General features: G+C 41.6%; 2 protein-coding genes across 3 annotated transcripts in view; one reads left to right on the top strand and one right to left on the bottom strand.

The window, feature by feature from the left end:
- Positions 1-22,892, top strand: part of Prkg1 (protein kinase cGMP-dependent 1) — a 1,233,235-nt gene that overhangs the window by 673,694 nt on the left and 536,649 nt on the right. The window lies entirely within an intron of this gene.
- On the bottom strand, positions 8,883-12,449 carry Cstf2t (cleavage stimulation factor subunit 2, tau variant). The gene has a single exon (NM_001107586.1). It carries the CDS (start codon positions 12,378-12,380, stop codon positions 10,491-10,493), a length of 1,890 nt encoding a protein of 629 aa, NP_001101056.1. The 5' UTR covers positions 12,381-12,449; the 3' UTR covers positions 8,883-10,490.

The raw sequence follows: 22,892 nt of genomic DNA, 5'->3' as shown, positions 1-22,892 counted from the left end.
CTTTGCAAGAGCAATATGGGTGCTTAACCACTGAGCCATCTCTATAGTCCCCATCTAATACTTTAAATAACCACCCACAATGATTTTGAGGCATAAAATAACTGCCATCTTCAATGTCTGCACTCTGCACTGTGCTAGATACAGTGCGTGGCACTGATTTGTTAATTACATTTGAATATTTTCTCAATTTGTTTACTTTTTAATGGTTCGTTTGATTTGGTTGGGGTTTTGGTCTTTTTCAAGATTTCTGCACAGTCCAGGCTGCTCTTGAACTCACTCTGTAGTGCCTGCCTCTGCCTCTTGAGTTCTGGGAGTAAAGGTTTGCCCCACCATGCCAGGATGAAATTTATATATTAAATTAATGCTGTTATTGTTAAAGTATACTTATTAAGAAATCCTAAAGTTGAAATTCCACTAAATAGATGGTATTTGGGTTTCAATGTAACTCAGAATCATGGTAGCTTTGAGTTTCCGTTTATAAAAAGGCATAAATACACGATTTATGTTACTTTAAAAGTCCTCAGTTGAGCCTGTAAATATTCTATAAACAGCCTTTTCCTCTGCGTGTGAATATGTAGGACTGTTTCCTTAAGTCCAGTTCGGAAACGCAGCTAGCTATGTGTGAACCACTAAGTGAAGGTTAACTGGGCCATAACATTTTGACCCATTCATTCTAAAGACATATGTGTCATTGTACAGGGAAAGAGGGAGCCGTGAGTAAATGTCACACTGCACTCATAACAGAAGCATTTAAGACACATGCACTCTATAAACAGTATTATAATAAACGCAAACACTTCCTCTAACTTTGTTGCAGGGTTATTAAAGTTTGCCCTGGACAAAAGAAACATATTTTTTGGAAACTTGTCCTCTATTGTGCGGTTAAAGCCATAAGGCAGAGAAATAAATAAGCCACGAGAGCTCAAGCTAGATCAAGTCCTGATTCTATTTCTATTAGTCTGTCTAAAGCAAGATTGCAGGAGCTTGGAACGTCTTAGGTCAGAGTCGGTTGCCAAGGGGTTTGCTTTATCAGATTGCTTTCCCTCTTGTTAACTCCATTACTTTTCTTCTTGTAGAGAATTCAGCTTTAGTTCGTAAGTACAGTGGTACAGTGGCTTGTTGACTTTGTCCCTATGCAGACCACTTTGTCCCTATGCAGACCACTTTGTCCCTATGCAGACCACTTTACTTTAAAATACCCTGACACCTTGTCTGTTTGTTTGTTTGTTTTTTTAAATCTCCCTTTTACATGTGCTCTTTTTAAGTATTTTGAGGAGGGGGCCCCTAGAATGTTTGTTGTTGTTTTGTTATCCTTGTTTACTTTTGAGGTGGAAATAGTTGTGCCGATTTTTTTCCATGTTGAAAGGTCTAGAGAAGCAAAGAGACCTGGCTTAAATTTCATGTTGTTTTCATGTTGTTTTTATGCCTTCTAAATCCCCCCATCTCTCTCTGGATGTGTGTGTGTGTGTGTGTGTGTGTGTGTGTGTGTGTGTGTGTGTGTTTGGAATAATAGCAAAAGCTATCATATACCTCACATCGAGAGCATATTATACACAGGCATGGTTTAAAATGTGTTCTCAAACAGTCATCACAACTCCAGAGGGTGGTAATTATCCTAGTGTGCAGAATCGAAATAAGGCATTGAAATGAGTCATGTAAGTACTGTGTGCTAGAGGCACAATTTGAATGCAGATGGAGACCACGCTCACTGTATAACACTGTATATCGTCCCTGAAAAAGCACTTCCAGTTCCCTTCAAAATCAACCAGTGTCTGTACAGTTATAAGCCAGGAAAGCAATTCCCTGCCCTTTCTAAAAGCATTTGGAAAAAAAAAATCACTGAAAACCTTTCCTTCTAGGACTGCATCTTGATTTCTACTTCAGGTCAGTTCTTAAATCATGAAAGAAATAATCTCTCTCACATGTTAAAGACATCACCATCTTATTATCTGCTTGTCTCTAATAAAAATGCTAACATTAAGAAAAGTTTACTCCATTTGATCGCTCTATTTGTGGCAAGTGAATCATATGGGTAGAAATAGAAACTTAGTCCCAGCACTCAGGCTGAGGTAGTCAGATCTCTGTGAGTTCAAGGCCAGCTTAGTCTACACACCGAGTTGCAGGACTACCAGTGTTACCTTGAGAGATCCCGTCTCACCACCATAAAAGAAGTCTGACAGTTCATCTAAAGTTTACTATGGAGTTCTTACCTGATGTAACAATCCCATTCCTGGTTTATACCCAAGAGAAGTGAAAATACATACACATATAAAGTGACATATAAAAGTCACTTTTATACACCTGACGTAATTGTTGTCTTGGAGGTTTACTGCCTCTATCTGCTACCTTAGGCCTAGTCCTGGAAGCTTCTAGCATCCGTACAATCTTATCTAGGCCTAGAATGTTCTCAGTCGAGACTTATTTCAGTTCTGAAACTCCTCTCCAAGCTGACAAATTTCATCTGCCTTCTGACTGTTTGCTCTGCTTGGCCTCCTACTAACTTGGGCAATGTTTTCTAATCTAAACTCCTGGCTCCTTCTTTGTTGGCTAAATAGGTAGGAGATCATCTACCTAGCTCACCCAAAGGCCCGGGGAAGCTTTCTTTAAAGTTGAAGGTTAGTTCTGGAATACATAGAGTCTGAACATGAGCATGGGTAATGATTCCCATGTTCTCAGGTCATTTCACAGCCTCACCAAGGGGCTTTGACATCAGCACTGGCTTAGTTAGGTTTCCATTACTATGGAGAGATACCATGACCATGGCAACTCTTACAAAGGAAAACATTTAATTGGAGATGACTTACAGTTTCAGAGGTTTAGTGCAATATCATCATGGTGAGACGCATGGCAGCGTGCAGGTGGACATGGTGCTAGAGAAGGAACAGAGAGTTACATACACATCCTGACCCACAGACGGCAGCAGGGGACTGAGTCACACTGGCCAGCCTTGAGTTTGTAAGATCTCAAAGCCCACCTCCCCAGTGATACACTTCCTCCAACAAAGCCACACCTCCTAATAGTGCCATGCCCTGTGGGCAAGCACTGATACAAGTGAGCCTATGGAAGCCATTCCCATTCAAAGCACTGAAAACAGCTAGATGTTGCTTTGAATTTAAATTATTTGCTGGAAATGTTTTAAGCTCAACCCCTTAAACTCAACCTAAACCTTTCCTCGAGAAAAACCAAAACCCTAATTTGATTAATTTTCAAATGTTGGTTGGTTAGTTTATACCCTTAATTATGTAAGATTCAAAGACTACCTTGGAAGCCCCAAATTGGGGGCTGGAGAGATGGCTCAGTGGTTAAGAGCGTTGAGTGTTCTTCCAGAGGTCCTGAGTTCAAATCCCAGCAACCATGTGGTGGCTCATGACCATCTGTAATGAGATGCGATGCCCTCTTCTGGTGTGTCTGAAGACAGCTACATTGTACTTATATGTAATAAATATATAAATCTTAAAAAAAAAAAAAAGAAAGGCACAAATTGCAACATAGAGTTTAGAGATTACATCAGATAGCAGGCTGATCCTTGGACGGTTCAAGTTGTATTGGCCGGCTCCTTTTGATACTTCAGAATACTTACTGCGCTTGGTGATTGGTTTCTGTCACAGTTAATGCTCACTGAATAGTAAGCAAAATGACCTTACAGTTTTGCAAATGCTCCCATTGCCTAGGGGATAAGGTATGAGAAACACTCTTAGGAAATATCCCTGGCCCCTAGGAAGAGGAATGTCATGTGCTAAGACGAGGTCAGCATTTTTTGTGGGTAGTTTATCTTAACAGTAAAGACTTGCTGGAGTGAAGGAAAATTAAGGTATTATAACATAAATTTATGAAAGATATGATCCATCCCGAGGAGGCACAACATGGCCATCACAACTTTTCATGTACAATGTTTCAGGTGATAATATATAATAAAATATAAATGTATTATTTCCATAATTTTTATATAACTTCCCCTCTGCTCAGGAGAAAAATGAAAGGGTCACATACATTGGCTCAATACACGCAAGTGTCTTCCTGAAACAACGTCAGCTGTGGATTTTATGTTGGGTTTTTCATCAGGGCCAGTGCTTACATGATTATCATAAACAAACAGGGTTTCTGTTCATGTGCTTACTTGTTCAAATATAGTTTCTAGCTGAAATGTCCCCTCTACATAGTCCTCTGACAGGGGAGGGATTTTCCCCTCCTAATCTGATTTTCTGTGTTACTGGGTAAATTAAAACCTATTTCTCCTAATAGTAGTCTTTATGGTACTTTGTTTTATTATTTTAGAATTACTTTTAGGCAGTGTTTTGCCTAGGAAACTTTTAGCTATAGGTCCCCCCAGAGACTTTATTAAAATGTAGATTCTGACTCAGCAGATCTGAGATGAAAGGCAAGATTCTTCATTTCCAACATGCCCCCAGGTGATACCCAGGCTGCCCATCCAAGGACCACTTAAAGGAGGGAGAGATTAAAACACATCCCATTTGCTGAAGCATTTAACCCCAGGGATAGCAGGAGGGAGGAGGGCCAGAAAGGTGACAAGCTGCTGTCTTTCCTGAGTAATCCCTGTGGAGAGGGAGGGCTGGTGATTAATACCAACCCTAAAATTTCCTGAGGGGGTTTTCCCTTTCATTAACTGAAAACTTCCTGAGAAAACTGAAGGTTTCACATGATTTGTTAAAAATTCAAAATTGCTTTCAATTGAAATGAGGGACAGATAGACAGATTCAACTACCTACCCAAATAATGTGTGTGTGTGTGTGTGTGTGTGTGTGTGTGTGTGTGTGTGTGTGTGTGTGTGTTGGTTTGTTTTGTTTTGAGACGGGGGCCTTACTATGTAGCTCTGACTGTCCTCCCAAACCTCTCTGTGTAGACCAAGCTGGCCTCCAACCCACAGATCCATCTGCCCACCCCTGCCTCCAGAGTGCTAGGATTAAAGGCATGTGCTATCTCGCTCTGCTAAAGTAATTAAAAAGTGATCTCGCCCCTGGAGGAATTTAACATTTATTTTTAGCCCAATTTTATAAAATCTTTTGTAAGTTTTCATAGAAATAACCTTTTAGGTCAAAACTTATTCAACATACCTGTGTCTTATCGATATTATCAATAGCACAAGTAGGTATGAACTTACAGTAAAACACAACTGATGTAATAGACACAGTTGATGTGTGATACATACACACATACAGATTGCTTTTTCTAAAACTTATTTATTTATGAGTACACTGTAGCTGTCTTCAGATGCATCAGAAGAGGGCATCGAATCCCATTGCAGATGGTTGTTGAGCCACCATGTGGTTGCTGGGAATTGAACTCAGGACCTCTGGAAGAGCAGTCAGTGCTCTTAACCACTGAGCCATCCCTCCAGCCCCCACATATGGATTTAGAAATAATCATGTGTTTTTGCAGCATAGTTTACGTATACATTATTTACCTAGACTAAGGACTATATAACATCTTGAACCCACAGATCTGCCTGTCTCTGCCTCCCCAATGTTGAGATTAAAGGTGTGTACCACTACAGCCCACGTTCACATCTGCATATTATAGTAATAAATAAAATAGGCATTTGGGGGCAACACAGTTGATATAACTGTAACAGGGGAATAATGAGTACCTCATGAATGGCAGTCATCAAGTGTCCTGTATACACAGATCAATCTGCTCTGTAAAGGATGGAAGAATGCAGCTCAACCCCAGCAAATACTTAAGTTCAGAGAAGGTAACTACGCTTGACAAATCAAAAGAAAGGAAGTGGGCCAGTGACATGGCTCACTGGGTAAAGCCACTAGCCACCAAGGCTGACTGCCTGAGTTTGATCCCTGGGTTCCACACGGTAGAAGAGAAACAGCTCCCGCAGATTGTCCTGATTTCCATATGTACACACACACACACACACACACACACACACACACACACACACACGTAAAAAATATTTTTTTAAAAAAGATATAGGTATTTGGGGTAAATATTTATTAAAGGTTCAAAAGGTTTGTGAGAACAGTATGTATTATTGGGCAGGCCTTGTGGGGATTTCTTTGGCTAATATAGAAAATCTATAATATTGACAATTTTTAGCCTTTGCGATCATTTTGGTTTGTTTTGGGCTATTTTGTTGGTTGTGTTTACAGGAATAACCTTGATAAGCCACCTACCTGCCAAACAAGTTCTTATTTCATACAGGTCAAATTAGACACTAATGAATCTAATGGACCCTAATAGCCATGTATTTCCACTAAAGAATACAGTTGTTAAGTCCCAAGTATTACAGGGATCGATTGGCAGCCTTGTAACTCCTTGTAACTCAAGGAAGAGGTTGAATCTGTCACAAGACTGGAAAAACATACACGTTCAAAATAACATGTTTTGAGCAAAACCTGTGTGCAGGTTCAATTGGCCGACAGGCTACCAATTCAATAGTTTGTGCCTGAAGGTTTTGAAAGACAAAGTTTTGGTAATAAACTCAGTAACTATCCCAGGTGTTTCACTAGCACATTTTTCTCTGTTGCTGACAAGAAGACGGGATGGAGCCCCTTTTCTCTCATCACTGACTAAAAAGTTAATCATGTTAGGTATCGGCTTAAAGCAATGAGGTAAATTCTAATGGGCAATTAATTTTGTTTCTACCTATCAATATTTTAGTCATGCTGGATGCTATTATATTGATCTAACGTGAGAATGTTACCTATGATATAAAGTATTATTTTATAAATGTTAATACCCTATGCAAGGCCGATAAAGTCCCATTACATTAACTCAGGCGTGCTATTTTTTAAATTGATACACATTTCAAGTTCTATTACAGCTAATGCTTAAGACGAAGGGAGTTGAAAACTGAGTTATTGCCAATTAATTTTTTTCTGAGGAAGATTAATTTGAAACCTTATTAATGCCCACAAGAAGCTTGTAAATGGATTCTAAAATTGGTCTAAGTTGCTTCACACTAACTGCAGGCAGTAAGGTGAGGTTTGTGGTCAGATGTGTGCGTAAAATGGTCCGTACGCTTTTATAGATTTTTCATGTAATGACAGAATTCTGGTTAAAACAGCTAATTAAGAGAGACACCATGGTTAGAAAGAAACAGTTTTCATTTCTCTATGTCTACAGTATTATTCATTCTACTGAGGCAGACCACAAATCACTAACCTAGCAGATTTAGGAAGGAAAAAAAAATCAATTTTTGGATAGTCTGAAGTTCATTCCAAATGCATATAAATTTTATACATACTGAATCATTAAAGTATTTATAATCAGAGTTAGTGTATTTTATACCACCTATTGAATTACCCACCTTTAGGCCTTAAGTCAAGTCAGTTATAAAGAAATATTTCCCTATGCAGTTGGTAACTACTTGGGTTCTCTTACCCTACTACTTACAATGTATGGTTTTTACTGGTTTTTTTTTTTTTTTTTTTTTTACTTTTTGATAGTGTGAACTTGTCTCAAAGAGTTTCAAGCCAGTAAGCACTTCAGAGTGTTTACATATACACAAAAGAATAACAAGATCTTATTGCTAGATCTAAAATAAGTATTTAAAAATACTATACATCAAGAATGTATACTTAAATATCACTTACGGACATAGCTTTAATATATTAATGATTTCCTCAATAGAAATCACTTCTTGCCGTTTGTGATTAATACCCCGATGAGAGTAACACGTTTCAACTGAAGAAGTCTGTTTAGATTAGCTAGGGAAATAATGCAGGGGCTAACATTCTCTGTGAGGACTCAGATGTGACCGCAAATTCAGTTTCCCTATCACAGTAGGTGGCTGCTCCTAATTGTCCTAAGACATCATTAGACCTAAGAGAAAAGCCCGACACACCATAGGAAATGAGGTTCTGCAAGCTTTCTTAATGTTCTATCACAGCATGGAAAACCAAGATTTGCAAGCTGGGATACACATTTTCAGAAATGTTTTCTACCAATAAAATTCCAGTCCCGGAACAATCTCACTTAGACTAGCTCACCTTTGCCAGAGCCAATCAGTGTATCCCTTCCATACCAATGTACAAGCTCTAGAAAATCACACCCGTGCAGCACTCATTAGTAACAGGGGAAGGAAAAGGCTATTGTGAAGATACTTAGTGACAGGCAATCATGATATAATCCCTCAAAGCATGTAATGCCTGAGAGTAAAAAGCCCTAAAGAAAGTTTGGTTATCAGTGTCACATTCCGTCACCTTCAGTGATACTGTGAACAAATTCGTGTACCAGATACAGTTTGAACTAGTCTCCTATAAATCAACCAAGGCCCTTTACTTTCTGTATCAATACCAGAATTAAGTTCTTAATTAGAAATGAGAAAGTATTTTGACTAATGTGGCCCTGGGTAGAAACAACCCCTCACATAGCCAAGGAGGACCCTGAAGTCCTTTTTTTGAAGAATACAAGTGCTTTTTTTCTAATTTGTATCTTAATGCAAAGAGCTGTTATGTATTGTGATGAATCTAAGTCCTTTGAGGATAAATTTGCTCTTAATGAAATTTCTTTTCCAACTAAAACTGGATGTTTTACCCTTCCTTTCCATCTGTTTTACTGCAGTGTACACTCAAATGAGTAAGGTGTTTCCCACGCCGTTTCCTATTACAACTTGGGGCTCTGAGTAAACACAATCCCTCCAGTAAAGTGACCACAATCCTTTCTAGTACAATGCTGTCAATGCTTAAGAAACCTGAACACAGTATTCCAAAGGACACCCATGTCTGATGTGGGAGGTGTCACAACGGACTAGCAGTATCTTCCTCGTATTCCAACTGTTGAACTACATATACAATAATTAAAGGTATCCATCGGTTTCCTAGTTTCACTTTTTTCTACAGATGTATGCATGCATGTATCTCGTAAAAAGTTATTTCCCAATGTATTAAATAAAACGTACAAAATACCTTAATTATATAACCTTTTTATTTAATTTTCATGAAACAATGCAGAGATTTTCTTATAACAAAGACTGTAAGAAGTTTTGGGCTAGCAACTGCAGTCTCGAAAGAAGCAAGCAATTGGAATTAGTCAGAACTAGCACAAAGGTACAGACCACAAACCCACCTCAGCATAGGAGGCAGAGGAAACCACAGGAGTCTAACACTAGCACAAAAACTAAATGGCTGGAAAATAGCCTAGGAATGAAAACTCTGTACACTCAAAAATGCTCAAACTTTGCAAGGGAAAACAACCTTGGGTCAGCTCCCTCCCTAAGGCTGCTCATCCCTCTGTAGGTGGGTATTTATTTTTCCACAGAGGAATGCCACTTGGTCAAGTGGGAGCTTGTGCTTGTTTCTGCTCATTATCTAAATATGACACCGTGTCCAGGTGCCACATTGATTGAAAATGATACAGTAGCTCTAAAAGAAATGGATTAAGTTCCACATTCCTTATTCTCAAACACACTTCATGGGAACTACGTTATGACCAAAGAGCTTTTGTGAGTTGTGAGAAATAACATATTAAGTTAACTGAGCAGAGTTGTCAGTTCACTTGGGCCCCAGTTCTAGCAAGGTGATGATAGAAAAGTAGTTTGTGAAAGTTATCAAACTGTAAGACATATCAAAAGGCATAGAGTAAGATTTTAACTTCTGGTTCTTGCTGACCTAATGGATTCCATCTGTGAATGGATAGTAGGTTATCAAGAACTTGGGAGCTTTACTGAAAAACAAAAACAAAAAAACCCCAAAAACCTCCATTACTCAAGAAAGTCAAACCTCATGTCTGATTCTTTAAAAGGATGTGAAAAAACTACTTACAACCAGACTTGGGCCTTAAGAATTTTTTAGAGAAATGTATAAGAAGGAGGTTTTATGTAATTCAGCTGACACTACAACTATCCTGCAAAATTACCAGTTGGGATCAGGCAAGAATATTAATGGTCTCAAAAAAAAAAAAGTCAGATAAATGAAAATTATCTTTTTACAGATAACAATGCTTTAAAAAAACACACATCTACACCACAAACTGTTAGCTCCAATATTTCAAAATAATTCCAAAATAACTAAACATTAACCTTACTACAGTACTCTGCTGCCTCCAAAATATAGTAATTTCTTTTACCAAAAAGTGTACCTTAACATTCTGACATTCAGTTCAATATACAACCAAAGAACTTTAAACTATCTTAGTATATCAATACTGTAACAAGCCACTTTCAATTTTTATGTAGTTCCCAGTTTACTCAGTATTTTTAAAACACAGTTAACAAAAGTGCAAATTATTGCCGCATTTTCCTCATAACCTTATTTTGTATGATGTAGTCATTTTTAGGGTACCCAGTAGAGTCAACAGTGACAAAGTAAACAGGCCCCCCCCCTCCACCCCCTCCCCTCAATCAAAAAATAAAAAGGAAAACAGAAAGTAACAAAACTAGAAATAAGATTTAAGGTCTGGGGAGAAGGAAACCTTAAATGGTTAAAGTGTGCGAACACAGAAGACAGCTTTTTGCACCCACTTCATGCCACAGAGTAAACCCTGAAGGAATAACTAAGTACTTCTTAGCTGAAAACCTTTCAAGAAGCACCCGTAGATTTCTGGATTTGTTCCTTTAAAATCAAAATGCTCTGCCTTTGCTCAGGAGGCAGCATGGCAATCTGATCTGCAGTCAGCTGAAGAACCTGCATGATCAAAGCTGCTTTTTCTTGATCTTGAGGAGTTACCTGGCTTTGCCCCGGGCTAAAACTACTAGGCTGGCCCGCACCTTGCTTACTGGCTCCTTGCATGCCAGCCCCCTGCATCCCTCCTCCCTGCATGCCTGCCCCCTGCATCCCTCCTCCCTGCATGCCTGCCCCCTGCATCCCTCCTCCCTGCATACCTGCCCCCTGCATTCCTGCTCCTTGTATACCTGCCCCCTGCATGGCACCTCCAGGATTTCCCACTCCTGCAATGTTTGGAACCTGTCGAGGTCCCTGAGGGCCACCTGCCCCCATATTAATGGGGCCAGGACCCTGGATCCCACCAGTCATCGGACCTCGGGAACTAGGGCCAGGGCCCCTCATCTCCAGTCCTCTTGCGTCTATGCCTCTTGCTTCCATCCCTCTGGTTTCCATTGCACAGGTCTCCATTCTTCTCTCCATTCCTCGTGGCTCCAAGACCTCCGTTTCCATGGGCCGGGCCTCCATCCCTCGAGAGTCTCTTCCTCCTCTACCATCCATAGGTAGACCTCTTTGATCCATCATGGGACCTCTGGGTTCTCCAATCAGCATTCTGGGATCTGCTGCCAACGGTCCTCCTCTCATATCATGTGAGGCAGGGCCACGGTTGTCATGACCATGATGCATTGGAGGACCCTGATGGGGTGGTCCCATATAGCCTCTGGGCTCTACTTCTCCAGTCACTGAGAGCAAAGTTCCTCCACGCGGGTCATTTGGAGCATCTCCCAGTAGTCCTCGAGGAGGGATGCCACCAGAAGGCATGGGTCCACGAGGCATTGGAGGTCTAGGATCTGATATCTGCATCTGTCCTCGCTCTAAGGGCACTGGACCAACCACTGGCATGCCAACCTGTGGCTGCATGGTTCCTCCCGGGGTTAAGGAACCAGGTCCAGGTCCAGGAACTGCAGCTGGTATTGGCCCCGGAGCTGGAATTCCGCCCTGGATCGAGGTCTGCATCAGAGGAGGAATGTCCTTCACAGGTCTTCTTGGTAAATGCTGAGGCTGAGGGGCAGGATTCTGTTGGTTCAACATGACGTTAGGTCCTGGGCAGAGGCCAGGGGCAGGGCCGGGGCCAGGGCCGCCAGGGCCACCAGGGCCACCAGGCCCACCAGGGCCAGGCCCAGAGACAGGCTGTGATTTGCCTGGGATCAGTGGTGTGACATGGATCTTACGATGCAAAATTTTCAGTGCAATCTCTGGATCCATGATTCTCATCACCACTTGTGCCTGCAGCAGAGCGTACGCCAATTGTGGGTTCTGAAGTAGCATGTTTCGAGCTTCCTGGTGACTGTTTTGGACACACAACTTCATTTGCTTCATCAGCTCAAACATTTGCTCTGGGGGCAGGCTGGCGACTGCCCTAGTAATCGATTCTGGAGCATCTTCTGGATCAATAGGGTCCCCATAGGGTGAGTCAATGATGGGGGCTGCCGGGCCTAAGCTTTTTAACTCCTCCTTGTTCTTTTCACTGGCAGCATTGTCCACCCGAAGCGCTCTCCCACTAAATTCTCGCCCATTGAGGTTCCGCATGGCACTAAGCGCAGTCTCCTGGTCTTGGTACTCGCAGAAGCCATAACCCTTGGGCTTTCCTGTCTCTCTATCGTAGACGAGACGGAAACTGACAACTGAACCAACCTCCGAGAAAATGTCCTTTAACTGCTCCTCCGTCGCCTCATACGGAATGTTCCCCACGAACACCGAACGCAGTGATCGATCCATGGCTGGGTCTCTGACCGCCAAACTCGACATGATTCCTGCCGAGCGTTTAGCGGAGAGTAAATTCGTCCAAGGGTCGTCCTCTGGTGAACCACACTTCCGCTCTGTAACGGAAGCAGACACCAAACTCCGGACCGAAATCTTTCTGCTAGAAATCCATAGTTCCGCTAGGCCGCAGAAACTGCTTCCTGAGACCGGACTAATTTATCTTGCACCTTCCGCCCCCGGCCGTGCGCTCTGCTTTACGCGCCTAGTTACTGACAGTGGGATTCCTTTCCATGATCCTATTGGTCGAGTTTCCCCCGCGTTCCGCCCCCCTCTCTCCCTTCCTGCGGTCGCCGGATACATTAGAACTGACCTCATTAAAAATGGCCGATCGGACTTCACTATGGTTACGGGCAGCATCAGCGTCTCGGCTCATTGGGGGCGGTTTTCATTGCGTTTCACCTGCGGGAAACCGCCAACCGGAAGCTGATTTAAGGCTTAATGTTTTAATTACTGATACGTGTGTTTACACAGCTGATTTCGTTTAGCATAGAATATTTGAAATATTTTAAATCTTATTCAAGATTTTGAGGTAAAATGTTGATATTTGTCCCTTAAACTATCTTAAAAACATTAAAAAATAATTCTCGCAAAGATAAATTAACGCTTTGGCATGTTCAAACTGTTACTAGGTCCAGGATCCTCCCGGTGTCTTCTGTGTGTGCAGGCTGTGATCATTCCTCCCTCCTCTTACGAATTTTAAGCGACATAAATGCTAAAGTGGAATTAACTAAAAAGTATGACTGCAGAGTATGGATGAATCGATTTCATTTAACTTTTATCGTACACATATAGGTAGTTGGGATTGGATTGATTGATTGACAAGGTCTCTATGTAATCCTGACTGTCCTGGAGCTTGGGCTGGCCTCCAACTCTCAGAGATCCTCTGCTTATGCCTTCCAAGTACTGGGACTCAATACCACACCCAGCTAAACTGTATATCATATCATATATAATGTACATATATTTTATATATATAATGTGTGTGTGTGTGTGTGTGTGTGTGTGTGTGTGTGTGTGTAAATAAGACGGGGGGGGGGGGGACGGGGTTCCCAGTATAGTACTGTAAGACTGAATTCAAAGGCAGCCTGTCCTACATATTGAGTTCCAAGCCAACCAGAGCTACATAAAATGAGAACTTTTAAAACAAATACATTTTATTTAGATGTGTGTGTGTGTGTGTGTGTGTGTGTGTGTGTGTGTGTGTGTGTGTGACTTTTATAGTTGTGGACTATATAGATCAAAAGGGCTACTCGCAGGAGTTGGTTCTCTCCTTCTACCCTGGGATCAAACTTGATACACAGGGGCAGTGCTTTACCCACTGAGCAGTCTTCCTACTCTGCGTCTTCGAAGTTGAATTTTAATGTTTCTTATTTTTAAAATTAATTCCAGCACAATTAAACCAATGTAGACATTGGGCGCAGGGTACTGTCCTATGACAAAATGTCATTGATTCTGAATAAACACAAGCATTATCAATTAAAGTTTAGCATTGTAACCAATGTTCTCTGTATAAATAAAATGCATTCAGAATTTTGAAGACTAAGCACTAGAAATGTATAAAACAAAATTCTTGCCAGTTTTATACTTTGAATACTGCCTTTTTTATGACCAATACATAATTTTCATAGCTCTAACTTGGAAAAAATCCAAAAACATCATAGCTTATATTTTGGTTTGTTCTTGGTTTTTTAGAGTACACTGTCACTGTCTTCAGACACACCAGAGAGACATTACAGATGGTTGTGAGCTACCATGTGGATTTGAACTCCAGACCTCTGGAAAAGCAGTCAGTGCTCTTAACCACGGAGCCATGTCTCCAGCCCCTTGGCTTTGTTTTTGTTTTTTGAGACAGGGTTTGTCTATGTAGCCCTGGAACTTAGTCTGTAGACCAGGCTGGCTTCGAACTCAGAGATCCACCTGCCTCTGCCTCCCAACTGCTGGGCTTAAGAGAATAGGGCTATGGCTTATGTTTTGAAGAAATCTGTATATGGTACATTTTTACATTCAGTTGTCAATTAATTCAATAAATTAAGATATCAGGTGTACTAAAATTAGTTTCGTTGTTTTAACACGGTGCCCCTTGGCAGCCAGGGTGGCCTGAAATTCACTGGGCATGTAGGTCAAGCTGTCTTCAAATTTGCAAACCTCCTGCTTCTCCCAGTGGATGCTGGGATTAGAGGCAAACACCACAGGCCTTTGACTTTACCTGACTGATTAAAGGTATTAAAACATTAAATAAAACATTCACCACAAACTGGGCATGGTGGCTCACCTTTAATCCCAGCACTTGAGATACTTCCTGCTCTCTATTCTAGTCCCAGGCTAGTGATGGCACAGAGAGACCCTCAACACTTTAACAGTTATCGCTGTTAAATACTGTCACCTTAGTCCCTTGTAGAAATGGTGTTTAAACTCTTACTCTGGATTACTTTGGGGACCTATCAGTCAAACTAAAAACTAAATGCCTTAACTAAAAATGTACATGTTTTCCACCAAAAAGACTGACCACCGAAATCACCCAAATCTGACAGATTTGGCAAATATGTGGTATTTATAATAGGGGTGGTCATGAGTCTGGAATCACAAGCTCATGGACGCCTAAGACAGGCTGAGGCTCATTTTGAGCTCAAGGATAGCATGGATTACTGAGTTGCAGGCAAACCCGAGATACATGTAAGACCTCCCCTCTCCTTTTAGCTATTTTCAGAAATTAAATTTTATACCAAATTGTAAATGCTGTAGTCTTTGTGAATCTATAAAATGTATTAAAACATTAAATTAAAAAAAATCATAAACTGGATGTGGTGGCTCATACCTTTAATCTCGGTATTTGAGACACTTCCAGGACAGCCTGATCTACATATCTAGTTCCAAGGCTAGTCATGGATATTCAGCGAGACCCTCAAAACATAAATAAAATACACTTTAAAAGAATTCACTCTGGATTAAGTAGATCCAATCTAGACATATTCTTAAGATATTTTGAAAAATGCCGGGGACTGGAGAGATGGCTCATCAGTTAAGAGCACTAACTGCTCTTTCAGAGGTCCTGAGTTCAAATCCCAGCAACTACATAGTGGCTCACAATCATCTTTTAAAAAAAGAAGAAGAAAAATGTCTGGTACATTTTACCCTTCCTGCTGAGAATTGACTTGAGGACTTCAAGTCGTCTACTAAATTGTAATCCCAGCTCTAGCCCCAGGGACATTTTTTTATTTGTCTTGGTCTCTTAAGAAATAACCAAAACACTCCACGAAGTTTATTTTTCTAGTCCCTCCCCCTTCCTGTTAGTTGAACATATTTCCATTTTCCTCTGGATGCAACTGGATCGTCATCTGGACCTTTTTGTGGACATGAATTCATTTGCCTCTTAGTAGAATTGTGACTTTGCATCTACAAAATCACTCAAGGAAACATGTAGGTCTTTTCATCCCTTGACCATCTGCCTCCTATTTCTTATTCCATAAATATCTTTCCGAACACTGTCAGTACAGCAGTGTGAAAACCAATTTGTTAGAACAAATTCTCTGCATGGGTCTTGTGTACTGTTATATCAGCCTCACCAGTAAAAAGAAAAACACCTCAAAAATGAAAGTTTCCCATGCCTCTCCTGTAAGAAACACAGATATCTGTTTGTGGAGGCCTAAAGGCGATTTAATGAAGGTCATAGTTGGAGAACTATTCCACTTCAGGGAGAGAATCATACCATAAATACACAGATGGTAGTTAACATGTATAGATGAGGTTTTTTTCATTTCTGGGTTTGTTTTGTTTTTGTTGTTTTGTTCACCCATGTAGCCTCAGTCGCTGCGGTGGTGAAGCTTCATCTAGGGAGTTCCTGTTACTTCACTACTTGAATGAATGATTTCAAACGTCTTTAGAGTTTGAGTATTAACAAACCATTTAACCTAGAAAGAAACCAGTGACATTAAATAGCACAGTCCAAATTGTAGCAGCCTGCGGCCAGGACACCTATTTTCTTATTCTTAGGTTGATGATAATTCCTCCAGGATACTATTTTTAAGAACTAGATATGCAGGGTGGAGTATCTAGAAATGGAATAAAGTAATCCAGAGAGATCTATATTCCTAAAGGAGGCTTCCTGGTGGAAATGGTATTGAGGGACGGTTCACAATCGACTGTAGACAAACAGAACAGAAGCGATTCAGACAGCAGCTGCACTTGGCCAAGATGTGACATTGGGACTTGGTGTTTTGTATGACCTAGAAGCGAAGGTGCCTGGTGATCATGTGATGGGACATAGTATAACAGTTCTAAAAATTAAATTCATGAAAACAGGTTTTTTTTTCATTTTTTTGTTGGTTGTTTTCTTTATCTACATTCAAATCCCCTTTTCAGATTTCCCCTCAGGAAAGCCCCCATTCCATCCTCCCACCCCCCACACCCACCCCCGCATTCCCCTACACTGGGGCATCAGCTTTCCCAGGACCAAGGGGAACAGTTGTGGTTGTAAAGTCAGGAGGCTTCTTTTTAAGCCAATCACACCTCGATTGCTTCCAGCTAAGCTCTTCAGTCCTTTTCACCTAAGTGTGGCATCTGGCCTTTCAACCTTTAGCATCCTCTACAGTGTAGCTCCAGGTTTACTACCCATCCTCCATCACTTTGTGCACTTTTCTCTGGCTGACCTGGGCACCTTATTTTTCATGGCATGCAATCTTTGTTTTTCTACCCCCTTGTCCATGTATTCATAACACCTTCTTTTCCCAGTTTTTATATTCATTTCGTCACATTTAACTTCTTGTTCTTCAATGCTCACCTCAATGTCTTTTTCTACTAAAAGCAACAGTATGTGTTTGGTGGCCATGTGTTAGAAGTGTCTTTGAGTTAGGCAGCCATAGCGTCCTGCGCTACAGCTAACTGGAATTAGGCATAGTGATGTTAATGAGTTTGTCTTAACTAGGACAGGCAACTGTTCCACGGGACTCCTCAATCAAGAAATCAAGTTTGAAAATGAACATTCTAGTCAAGAAATGGCCCATATATGCAGAGTAAGAGGCAAAGCTGCAGCCTGAAACCAGGTCTCTTGAAATTAAGCTTCCTATTGCTCAATTAGCCTAGTAGTCATGGGTTACCGAGGCCTGGACACAGCCTCCATTGGCCTTTTTCCTGATTAGCTCTGAGTGTTACTAATTGCAATTTCGACATGACAATCAGTGCTATGGCAACTGATGGGCTGACCATATAAAGACTGAATCAGTTGAGAAAGATGTTTTCTTTTCTTTTTTTTTCAATTGATAGGACCAATATAAAACCTCAAATAAGGCTTTTTAAAAGCATGCAAGTCACACAGGTTATGAATTCATTTCCATAAAAGAGCCTGGGTTTCTCAGATCCCAAATTAGGCCTTTCTGAGGCCATATTTCCCCCACATTTGTAATACATTTAATATGAAAAGAACATAGAGGGAAGTAAATAGTAAATTCCACTTATGATTCACTGTTGTTGGCAAGAGAACTATTATGTAAATCTGAGGCTCTGAAAGTACACCACTGCACGACTACAAGTTAAATGGAGCCAAATGTTGTCTAGTCAATTACCAGTCTATTATTGACAGGCTAAGAACATGTAACACAAGGACAACAAGGTCCTGGACCAGAATTAACTGCCAGCTTGCTGACATCATCTGTAATTGTGTCTAGGTCTTCAGTCTATGCCAAGCAGACAATGTTCTCAGGGAGTAGGATGAAGGGGTTTAGATTTCAGTCTTTAATCTTAGAATTAGGTTGACAAGAACTCATACATCTTGGACAAATTAATTCTCGTTACTTCTGCTTTGTCATCTTTCAAGCGAGAATGCTATTACCTGTATTGGATTGTTGTGTTGAAGACATAACCTGTATTTTATCATTTTCATACTGTATTATCACTCTGCATTTGTATATAACGGTAATATGCAAAGCAGACTTTTAAGTGGAAAGAGGCTCAAACCTCACTTACTCTAATGTTATTTTGAGATATGCCTTATTCGTGTCACTGAGAGGGCTGGATTTGAAGAGACAATGGTCTGTCGTTAGATTCTATTATTTTAAACTTGTATAGAGACAACTCTAAGATGGGCAACATTGTTCAACTATGCACATCTGTAGCTGAGCGTAAATCATTTTCAGGCTCAATCCCATAGGATTCTTCAGGGAGCGGTTTACTGATCATAGTGGTGTTTATGAAGTTCTTTTAGTGAACCATGAGATGTTCTCTTCAGATATTTGGTTAGCTATAATTATCATCTTTACCCAATGGCTTGTGCAAACGTTTACACAATGGAATGTGCAGACTCCGCTAACACTGCCTTGGTCTAGCACCTATCTGAGTGCGGGGTCGTGTTCAAGCTGCTGTTAAGATGGTTGCTTAGGAGAAGGCGCTGCCAGACGAGCGCAGATATTCAACCATGGGAACGAATTGGACAAGGAGAGAAACTCTGCCACTCTCGCTTTGAGCTGTCACCTGAGGGAACACAGAGAAAGCAACTAGCCTCATAAGAATGGAAAACTTCAAGCCCGAGTTTGGAGCTGAATGAAGATAACGTGTTTAAGAGGAGCCGTTCATGGATCCTTTTAGCTTTTATTCTTTTCTGTGAGCAGAATAGTCAAAGATCCAACTTCAAAGAAGTGTCTAAACTATTCTCTTCATAAATGGGATTGTATTTTACCTCTGGGGCTCCGGGAACCTAAGAATGAACCTATCATGACCCCGAGTTATGGGAAAGTGGCCTTTCTGAAGCATTTAGTTGGGGGTCAGGATTTAAAACATCACCAATAAAACGACAGCGTGGCAGGACATATTTTGGACTCCTTATCACAGTTGAATGCTCTCCAAAAAACATTACTTCAGGAGTGCCAGTCTAAATTTGTCATATTCCACTAGACTCCTGAGAGTTAGAAATTTGGTTAAAATGTAAAATGCAGTGTATATGAGAATGTCATAGCTAGTGCTCTGTGGTGCTGATCCAGAGACCAACTGCAACTACAGAGAGGGGTGACATTGGGGGTTACTTTAATGCTCGCTTGTGACCTGTCATAACGCAGAGACCAGTCTGGTAGGGATGCTGTAATAAAATGCCATAAATTGGTTGGCTCAAAGAGAAACATTTGCTTGCATAATATGAAAATGCTGGCAGCCGGGCTTTCTCCTGTGGCTGCCCTCACTCTGTGCCCTCACCTGGCCTTGCTTCTGTGTAGACAGAGCCTTAGAGCATCTGCCTTCTCATGAGGATATTCACCAGATTAGATCACTCTTGGTGCTTATGGGCTCAGTTAGTCTCACATATTGCTAAGCCCTAACATGAGACACAGTCACAGGAGTCATTAGGTCTTCCAATGTGAAACTGGAGAGCCTTACAGAGAAGGGCATAGTAGCCATTGATGTTGATATCTCCAAGAAAAGAAGGAACTGGGTTTTTTTCTGGATTTCATAAAACTCTGTTCCATCCTCCTCTCCCAATTGTGTGTGTGTGTGTGTGTGTGTTTGCATGCACACATGCATGCATGTCTGTATGCATGTCTCTTTATGTATAAGTATGTGTGTATGTATTTGTTTGTATATGCAAATCTGTACATGTATGTGAATATGTATGTAGTTGTGTGTATATTGCCCTCCTTCACACCTTGTTTATTTGCACACTTATATTGACTCTTTTGTGCTGAAGATCGACCTCTCTCTGCTTTCTCTCCTCAGTGAATTGCTGTTTCAGTTCTCTGGGGGAGAACTAGAGTGCCAGGATTTCTCCCAATGACAAACCAGGTTTACCCCTTAGTTCAGTACAGCAAAGGGGGGGGGGGGGCTCTGGGGTGAAGCAGAACTCTGCCCCAACTCTACTGCTCAGGAGAGATCAACTGAAGTGCCAAGAATTAATGTCCCTTATCTGTGGAGTCATAAGGAGGCCCAGGACAGGAGCAGGGTGGGTTTCAGAGCAGCGCCAATTACCAGATACAGAGTTTCAGTCAATTCGCTTACTGGTGCAGCAGCATTAGTAAAATCTCTGTGGAGTATGGATTCCAAAAGTAACTGTAGCTGACGAACATCCGTAATCCCAAACTCAAAGGTAAAGCACCCATATTCATAAAAGATTTTCAAAAGAAGTGCTTACTTCATAATTTATGATCTTCAGAAAACACACCCTGTGTATGTAACATATGATTTCTTGAAGTTGAGTATACCTTTGTAAAGCCCCAAACGCTTCCATCCTCCCTATAAAAGGATTGATAACTCTATCTCGGCAGTTTAATGACACAACAATAAACAGTGACATTGACTTTCTTATTGTCTTCCACACAGTCTGCTGCTGACATTTAGACTGAAATCCGTATCTACCTTCTCATCGGGCAGGACAATCAGAGAACTTCTTCTCCCTGGCCTCCAGGTGTTTGCCAACTCCCTCCAGGTTCTAGGAAACAAAAAAACAGAGGGCCTGCAGGGAAAGCAGGAAGTGCAAATGACCTATTCCTTCTGGGCTCAGTCTTTTGTTAGGCTGAAAATGGAACCCTGTGTGTCAGCCCAAAGCCCAGAGGAGTCCACAGAAGAGAAGTTGGTGCCTGCAGGGAGGATAAAAACAAAAGTGCAAAGTCTCCTCTGCCTATCTGGCTTGCAATCTGCTGCCAAGGTCCCAGGACCAGGCCATTGTTGCAAACTATTCATTATTGCCAGCGAGACTTCCAAAGAGAGGCCAGGTTCCAAGGAATCCTCCTGAGAGCAGGTGTCTGCAAATGGGGTGGCGGAGGCGGGGAAAGGCAGAAAAGTTTGCACCCCCATCCTTAGGAAAGCTGATTTGAAGCATTTCGGTGAGAACCAGAGAAACGAATACTATGGTTTAGAATACTACGGTTCTTCAGTACTTGTGACTACTCACTGTGCATGCGCTGTGTGGAACGAAGTCACTGGATGGCTTCTAATATGGGAGCTTAAATGTGAGCCGAAATGTGGCAGTCGCTAGAAGCATCTGTCCGATTTTTCTCTCGAATTTTTATGGAGGATTTATCATGGACAAGTTCAAGTTTGGAGCAGAGGAACAGCTGTGCCCGTGAGGAGTTTCCGTTCTGTCAAGATACAGAAGACAGGATAGGAACAGACAGTTTCCAAAGGGAACTGTGATCTGTTTGAATTCCTTAGAGGTATATAGAAAAGGAAAATGGCGCTGAAAGACCCCCAGAGAGGACCTTTCCCTCAGGAGGAGTCCCAAGCGCCCAATGACCGAGCCGAGTCCACTCGGATGCAATCAGCAAGAGGGTTTATTGGAAAACACAGGTACCTGCGGGCACACAGTCTCTTCGGAGGACTTGCGCACTCAGCAGCTCCAGCATGGGGCTTTTATAGGGATTGGGGAAGCAGAAGCGGGCGTACAGAAGCAGATGCATAGTTACGGGGATTGGTGGATTCAAACGAGGCACATAGACATGTTCACATATGATTGGCTATTTCACATGATGAGGTAATAAGGTATAGCTACACACATTGGCAGGTTTGGGGTGTCCTGGATGTCGGGGGCTGGGGGCTTATCTCTTCCTGCCAGGTGGCCTGTGAGTGGTACTCCTGGTCTGTTCTGCATTCCTTTCCTTTTATGGTCTGTTAGTTTTCACGGTGACTCGGCCCTAGGTATCTGGGCGTGCCTGGGCTCGGTCAAGCCTGTTGCAACTCTGAGTTAAGACTCATGGGGTGGGTCTTTCATTTTCCCCCATTTTCTTTTAGACTTGAGTAAAATCCTTTACTCAAATCGAATTCTAAGGAATCTCTTCCTGTTGTCTTACCCTCTGGTATTGTTGGGTGAGAACAAGCGTCTGAATGACTGAGAGTCTGTTCTTTATGAACTGCATCAATCTGTTTAGAATGCAGGGGCCAAAGAGGAAGATTAGGAGGAGGATGATTAAGGGTCCCATCAAGGTGGACACCAGGGTAGCAAACCAAGGGGATCGGTTAAACCACCCCTCGAACCAGCCTTGTTGGGAATCAAACAGCTTCTGTCTCTGGGCCAAGCGTTCTCGGAGCGTAGCCATGTTATCTCTCACTAATCCTGTATGGTCTGCATAGAAACAACATTCTTTCAGTGTAGCACACAGGTTCCTTCTTTAAGGAATATCAGGTCTAATCTTCTCCTATTCTGAAGGACTACCTCTGAGAGGGAGGTTAGGTATTCTTGGAGGTCAGCTAAAAAGTCTTTCACTCTTTTTATATCTGAGTCAATGGCAGTTCTGAATTCTCTATAAACCTTGCATTGCAGGGCAATGGCAGATGTCCTTGTGCTGCCCTTGCAGCACCTAGATAGCCTTAAGTAATTCTCAACTCTTTTTTTTTTTTTTCTTACTAAGTCTTTAGCATCAGGATTCCAATCTGGACACTATCTAAACCTACACACCAAGGTCATGACTAGCTTTTAGAACTTCTAAACTTATACAGATTGTGATCCCTGAGGCACAGTCCCAAGAAGTGTTAGGAGTACTAACATATGCAATGTTACATCATTTGTAATAGAAATCAAGCCTATCCCCA

Source organism: Rattus norvegicus, chromosome 1 (genome assembly GCF_036323735.1).
Source record: "Rattus norvegicus strain BN/NHsdMcwi chromosome 1, GRCr8, whole genome shotgun sequence".
Classification (NCBI taxonomy): Eukaryota; Metazoa; Chordata; class Mammalia; order Rodentia; family Muridae; genus Rattus; species Rattus norvegicus.
This window is presented reverse-complemented; position numbering and strand designations above follow the sequence as displayed.

Coding starts and splice junctions, on each gene's coding strand:
- Cstf2t (NM_001107586.1), bottom strand. CDS start 12,380: ATGTCGAGTTTGGCGGTCAGAGACCCAGCCATGGATCGATCACTGCGT.